Source organism: Artemia sp. Qi Xiang Cuo, chromosome 6, assembly GCF_049724085.1.
Source record: "Artemia sp. Qi Xiang Cuo chromosome 6, ASM4972408v1, whole genome shotgun sequence".
Taxonomy (NCBI): Eukaryota; Metazoa; Arthropoda; class Branchiopoda; order Anostraca; family Artemiidae; genus Artemia; species Artemia sp. Qi Xiang Cuo.
This window is the reverse complement of record NC_142799.1, coordinates 20,205,061-20,212,411: the sequence shown is the minus strand read 5'-3', so window position 1 is coordinate 20,212,411 and position 7,351 is coordinate 20,205,061. Positions and strand designations below refer to the sequence as shown.

The 7,351-nt window shown below is 35.5% G+C and overlaps 1 protein-coding gene across 1 annotated transcript in view; it reads right to left on the bottom strand.

Annotated features, from left to right (window-relative positions):
• Nucleotides 1–475: 475 nt before the first annotated feature.
• The window catches only part of LOC148950956 (uncharacterized), a 29,847-nt gene continuing 22,971 nt past the window's right edge, over nucleotides 476–7,351 (bottom strand). The window contains exons 2-3 of the mRNA XM_089090967.1: nucleotides 2,991–3,218; nucleotides 476–625 (exon numbers count right to left, since the gene is read on the bottom strand). Of these exons, the coding sequence (XP_088947093.1) occupies nucleotides 476–625; nucleotides 2,991–3,218 (378 nt within the window). The remainder of the gene's footprint in view (nucleotides 626–2,990; nucleotides 3,219–7,351) is intronic.

Sequence of the window (7,351 nt, the reverse complement as noted above, 5' to 3'; positions counted from 1 at the left end):
CCTTCGTAATAGGAGACAATTATCTATACTGTACATAATTTAACGAAGCTTAAAATAAGTCGACACAGTTAAATGATATTTAAAAATAATTTTCAGTATTAACATTTTATTTTGTATGGACCGAATTTATCTCCGGACCAATATTTTCTTAAAAAGAAGAATTCGGGCCAAAAATTTTCATTTGAAAAGAAAACGCCAAAATAAGGAAGTTATCTGGCAAATATAAGAAAATACAGAAAAACTTGATACAAATCTTGAGATACTTTTTATGGGAGGGGAAGGGCACGGAAATGAAACATGAAAAATATTCAAAACCTTTCTTTTGTTCTCCTGCAATACTAGTATTAAGGAAACATTAAAGTTTATTTTTGGATGTGATGATGATGAGATCAAAATAATTACGAAACTTCAAAATAACGAAGTCCAGAATGAATTCTGTTTATGCTACATTGAAAAAAAAGAAGAAAAATCCTAATTAGGACAAAATGCTCCATCTTACTTTTGGATGTTCAGCAAGTTTCTGTGGCACTTCAAGCTCGTCTAAATTGTTCACACATGTGGCACCATATCCTGCTTGAAGTGTGTCAGGCTTTTCTCCCGTCTTCTTCGTTCGGGCATCCTGCCACTACAACAATGAAAACTCTTCTGGTTAATACAAAAGCAAAAAAACCTCTAATTTTATTTATAAGACATTACGAGTATATAAGACATACGAGTCTCCTAAATTCCTCAGTTATTAAGAAATCAAATCGATGAAGTTCACTCAATTTTCTTTGCAGGTTTTAAGAAATAAAGGTTTCCATTAGTATTTAACTTCTTACATTCATAAGAACATCCTTTGCGAATAAGGACTCTTAACACAAAATAACAGAACATATTTTATTGAAAAAAGGTAGTTTTTTTTCTAAGTCAACCATACTGAATCGGATATAAAAATTACCGTAAATCATATTCCAGAATAACTGACGCTTTGACCATACTGCAGAATCTCTCCCCGTTGACGAATGTTGAAACAACACGACTGATAAAAACAAAAAAAGAAAGATAAAACACTTGGCATAAATACTTTATTCTACTATGGAATAGTCATGTCACAGTGTTTTTTTCACAGTTGAAAAAATTGAAAGGATAAGAAGTAAGGTTTGTGAACTATGATTAGAATATTGGAAACCCCGGTAACGACAATGGTCAAATATGGTTCTGAGACTTGGTGTCTTCAAAAGGCGTAGAATTGTCTAAAGATAGTCTTAGGAATTTCATTGACTGACCGTACATCAAACAAAAAGGCTCGACCCCACTTATTAGGGCTATAGTGTTAGAAAGCATAAGAAGGCTATTATGATTATTAATATGGGCAGACTCACCAACAGAACCGAAGCTCAGGCCATAAGGACCCATTGCTTTAATATATATAAAAAAACAACTAATCAACGGTTTGAGCACATGCACGAAATTTCCCCATCCTTATTAAATACGTTGGCAGTTGTCGTTGGACCTTATTCTCCACAACAGCATCTTCCAGCTTAACACCCAACTTATGAGATGTCTGCTGCCGATATCTAACCCGGCTGGACATTTTTTTTATTAGACGCCTTCTTGTTTCCTCTGCCATCTAACATTTTTTGCAAATTGAGGATCAGTTCTTCAGATTGTAGTGACTGAGATGATTCCCAATTCCTGTAATAGCTTCAATAACCACTTGTATTTTAAGCCTTTTAATCTGAAGAGGGCGTTTTGTTAGCGTGGGATTAGAATTAAATTAAGCTGGCTAGGCCACGTTTCACGGATGAAGGATGGCAGATTGCCTAACATTCCGCAAACAAAAAGGAGGTCGTCCCCAAACAGAATGGCAAGAGGTCAAAAAGAATGATCTAAGCTTTGGATAAGTTGAGGTAGAGGATGAGCGTGAGCAGCAGTGTTGGCGGCAGGCGTCTTGTCGCTGCAGCGATTTGTCTGTAATATCACAATTGGCAGTGATTCAAGACGATTAGTGGTCCCCTGGATGGTTTAGGAACTTCTCCGTCCCAGCTGCACTGCTTGGTGGACAACTCTTTGTCTAATTTCTTGTTTGAAGCCTCAGCAGCTAATACTATGATAAAATTCTCAGAAAGGCTGTTTCATAGAGGAAGCTTATTCTTGTGTGTGGCATGAAGACAGAAAATGTGCCCTGGTATATTTCTCTTTCCAGCTGGAAAAAACAAGATGTTTTATGTAGCCAATTAACAGCTCTTAATCGTTGATAACATCATTTCTCTTACAACTTTGCACGAGGGTTAGCAATTTCATTGCTCGTAAACTGATGGTCAACTTTTTTTTTTGGTCGGATTAAGAGCTGGGATTACACAATAAATGGGAAAGGGTTTACGCAGAATAATAAAGATGATTTAAGGCCATAGATTAAAATTAAATATATCTTTTTGAAAATATTATATGGGTTTCTGTGAACTGTAATGTATCCATGAAAGAGTTTTCTATTTTTTGATGGGGAGGGGGAGGAGTCCAGGTTCACCAGAACTATTTGATAGCATCTAAATTATATAACCGCTGTTACATAATGGCTATGAAAAAGACTCCTACAGCTGAGACCCCTCCTTCTTACCTCAAAGAGGGTAATTGACTATAACCCTTGCTGTACGCATCTTTAATGGTAACATTGACGTTAAGCAGGCTACATTATTTTTTTTCGTTTTTTCTTTTTTGGTGTTTTTCTCCAATGTCTACAAGTATTTTGTATAGTGGGCTAAAAATAAATCATAATTATTATTATTATTGGGTATGATCTGTCTCACAAGCCAGTGAATTATGTCACGAATTGGCAAAAATCCATCTAAACATAGTGCATCATTTCAGTCAAAATTGTAAGGTATACCTTTCTGAAAAGATGACAATTACATCTCTCTATTCAATAATCTATATCTCTAGCTATAGCTCCGTCAATAATATTATACAATCAACGAGCTAATTATAATAATAAATAATCATAAACTTACCCTTCGTAGCTTGACAAGTAGATAAAAGACAACCACTTTGACATAATAAAGTCTTCCAGGCTTTCTATAAACGTGAAGAATTGGCTTGGGGGCTGGCAAAATGGTAATTCGAACTAAGAAAATTATTATTAGCCCCAAAATTATTTCACAGATCATTCTGAAGAGCCAATAAAGAAACTGGAAGATTTCTGCCTGGAGACTGTATAGAGTGTCATCCAATTGATAAAGCTACAAGGCCAAGGTTGATAAGGGTCCGATGGGATCAGAGTCCAATCAAAAGATAAAAAATCCATACCTTTCTGAAATGATTATTATTGACAATTAAAGGGCTGTTCGATCCAGTGCTTCTCGCCCATTAGAGAAGGAGCGTGCCAAGGAGAGGATCTAGTGAGGTACCACAAGGACCCTTATTTAAGAAGAATTCAATAGCTCAGTTCTATGCGAAATATAATGAAATTACCGTGGTGAAACTATTTAAAAGAGAGCCCTGAAATGTGTCTTTGAGGAAGGTCAACTAACCTCCTTTTGATAGCTAACATTGTTATCCTAAAAGAATTATGGCATCTCCTATGATGGCATTTTCCATCATTATATTTCGCCTTATCGCATCCACCAGATCCGATTAAAAAAAAAAAAAAAAAAAAAAAAAAAAAAAAAAAAAAAAAAAAGCGCTTCATGTGCAGCTGATTTGCCTTTTGAGCCTGATAGGCACTAATAAAAACTGGATCTGTCAGAATAGGCAAAAAGTGCATGCAAATTCGCCTGAAAAGGCCATAATGAAGGGACAGCTTTAGAACAATGAAAACCACCTTAGAGATGCTTTCTTCTAGTACACCCTAACCCAAAATTAATCGGCTTCTAAGGGTTAAAGCAGAATCTGTACCACAGTTTAATATACACGTAATACCCCCAATGATTAAATCCCTTTTCTCCCTTTGATATTCCTTGGTCAGATTGATTAAGCTCTTTATTTAGCCTTTACAAACTGCTCATGCATTTTTTGTTTGTTTTCCAACTTTTCTTTTTCACATGTTCTCGAACTGGGTCTTCCACGGTCTAACATTACTTTTTTCTTACTAACGATTTTATATGACTTTTATTCTTTCATATGAATCGCTATTTGGTTATGCCTTCTTTGGTTGACTGTGGATATCTCCTATAGCTCATTATTAAAACGCTTCTGTGATTAAAGTTGTATCTTTATTTAAAACATTCTCCCTATAATATTTTACCTTACTTTGTTTCTTTATTTTACCATTTCTGCTTCAGGACTCATTAAGTCATTTAACATGCATTACCAGCTTGGTATTCAATCTTTTAGGACAGGAACTTTTTTTTTGTCTCAATTTCACTCACCCACCGATATTTAATGTTACTCCCGTTTGCTTGAATATCTGATGTAGCTCATTATTAATCACGCCCTTTTTGTTTAAGTACTCGTTATGTCATTTAACATGCATTACCAGCTTGGTATTCAATCTTTTAGGACAGGAAATTTTTTTTTTGTCTCAATTTCACTCACCCACCGATATTTAATGTTACTCCCGTTTGCTTGAATATCTGATGTAGCTCATTATTAATCACGCCCTTTTTGTTTCAGTACTTGTTATGTCATTTAACATGCATTGCCAGCTTGTTATTTAATCTTTTAGGACAGGTACTTCTTTTTTTGTCTCAATTTCACTCACCCACCGATATTTAATGTTACTCCCTTTTGCTTGAATATCTGATGTAGCTCATTATTAAAACGCCCTTTTTGTTTCAGTACTCGTTATGTCATTTAACATGCATTGCCAGCTTAGCATTTAATCTTTTAGGACAGGACAGGTACTTTTTTTTCTTATGTAATTTAAAAAATTTTTTCCACAAAATAAGTTTTTCAAAGAAAAGTAAAGAACTCCATTCAACAAAAATGAATGTGCATTGTCAGTTTAATATACATATACTGATATTTAGTAATCAAAATGTTAAAATTATTTGATTTATTAAAGTTATAAAAGTAAAAACATTTATATTTTTTTCAGTAAAGTGCAAATTTTGTACTGGCCTTGGGAAGGCATAGGGGTTTTGAGCCCAACTTATGTTAATTTCTGCTCGTTTTAAGTTTGACTCGGTCATTTATTGTAATTTCTGTGCGTTTTGGGTTTCATTTATTTATCGATGCTGATTTGAGGTAGTTTCACGCTTGGTAGATTATTTGATTTTATTTTTGCTCATTTTTTGTTTAATGAAGTTCTTTACTTTTCTTTGAAAAACTTATTTTATGGAAAAAGTTTTTAATATTAATTTCTGCTCGTTTTATATTGACATAGTCTTTTCAGGGAAAAAGAAAATAATACTTTAAATCTTTTCGTTTTTTAAGGCTTTATAGTTTGGGCTGCTATTTGTATGCCGGAGAAAAATTTTATCCAATTTTTAACAACATACACCCTTTTAAAAATCTGGACACAAATAGTACTGTTTAATTTAGTTTTTTACCTCCTCCAGTTGACCTGAAATGGAAAACTTGATACCATTCGCAAACAAATCTATTTACTTTCTTTGATAGCTTGGATGTACTTGCGCTATTTTGATTTGGCTAAATTTTAAGAGCAGAAATAGGAGGGTTGGCGTGGGAGGGTGGGAGTGGAAGAGGGATTAGTTGCCCTCAAATCACTTTCGACTATTAAAAAGGGCATCAGCCCTTTCTATTGTCAATCGAATGAGCCCTTATCGAAGTTCCTACGACAAATCCTTCGATACGAAGTGCCCTGGTCTAAACAACAACAACAACAAAAAATAATACATTATATCCACATTGATCTTTACTATAAAAATGTCAAGCCTTCCAATCACTTTCGACTATTAAAAAGGGCACAAGCCACTCCAATTTTCAATTGAATGATCCCTTTTCAAAGTTTCTACGACAACTTCTTCGATACGAAGTGCCCTGGTCTAAAGGAAAAAATTTATAAATAAAACATTGTGCCAACATCGTTCTTATATGCCCCCAGGGTATAACTTAAAACCCTTGCCCTGTGGATTGTGTCCTCCTCTTTACTTAGTCCTCGTTTCTTGTCTCGTTCTCGAGTGTCCCCGTTCTTTAATTAGGCAGCGCGATCGTGCTGCCTATGATTTGTACAGCAACTTTCTATATAAACCTTATATGCCCTCAGGGCATAACTTACAACCTTAGCACTGAGGGCTCTGAGGGGGTTATCATCCTAAAAGACCTAATTTCCGAAATTTTCAATAGCGTTGAACAATATGGATATCCCGAAATTTTAATTGGATGTGTTTTGGAAAATGGTGGGCGTGAGAGTCGCTATCCAATCACTTTCAACTATTAAAAAAGGCACTAGCCCTTTCAATTTCCAATTGAATGAGCCCTTTTGTAGTTCCTACGACGACACTTTCAATAAAAGCTTTATATACCCCAGGGCATAACTTACAACCCTTGCCCTGAGGGTTGTAGGGGGAGGGGTTGTCATCCTTAAAGACGGAATTTCCAAAACTTTCAACTACAATGAATCAAATGGCTATCTAAAAATTTTGATTGAATGTTTTTGGGGAAAAGTTGGGCGTGAGAGGGGGGTTAGTTGCCCTCAAATCACTTTCCACTATTAAAAAGGGTACTATCCCTTTGAATTTCAAATCGAATGAGCCCTTTTTAAGTTTCTACGACAAAGATTTCAATAAAAACCTTATATGCCCCCAGGGCATAACTTATAATCCTTGCCCTGAGGGTTGTGAGGGAGTGTCCTCCTCAAAAATATATTTTCTATCTGAAAAGCAACTACGCTGAACAAAATGGCTATCTCAAAATTTTTATTGGATGGGTTTGGAGGAATGATGAGCGTGGGGGGGGGCTAGTTGCCCTCCAATCAAGTTGGACTATTAAAAAGAGCACTAGCCCTTTGAATTTCCAATCGAATGAGCTTTTTTTCTTTAAAAACCTTCTTTAAAAACCATATATGCCCCCAGGGCATAACTTAAAACCATTGTCCTGAGGGTTGTGGAGGAATATCCTCCTCGAAAACATATTTTCTATCTGGAAATCAACTGCGCTGAACAAAATGGCTATCTCAAAATTTTGATTGGATGTGTCTGGGGAAATGATAGGCTGGGGGGGGGGCGAGTTGCCCTCCAATCACTTTCAACTATTGAAAAGGGCACTAGCCCTTTTAATTTCCAATTGAATGAGGATTTTTTGAAGTTTCTACGACAACAACTTCTATAAAAACCTTATATGCCCCCAGGTTATAACTTAAAACCCTTGCCCTGAGGGTTTTGGGGGAGTGTCCTCCTCAAAACCATATTTTATATCTGGAAATCAACCAATTTGAACAAAATTGTCATCTACAAATTTGGATCGGATGTTG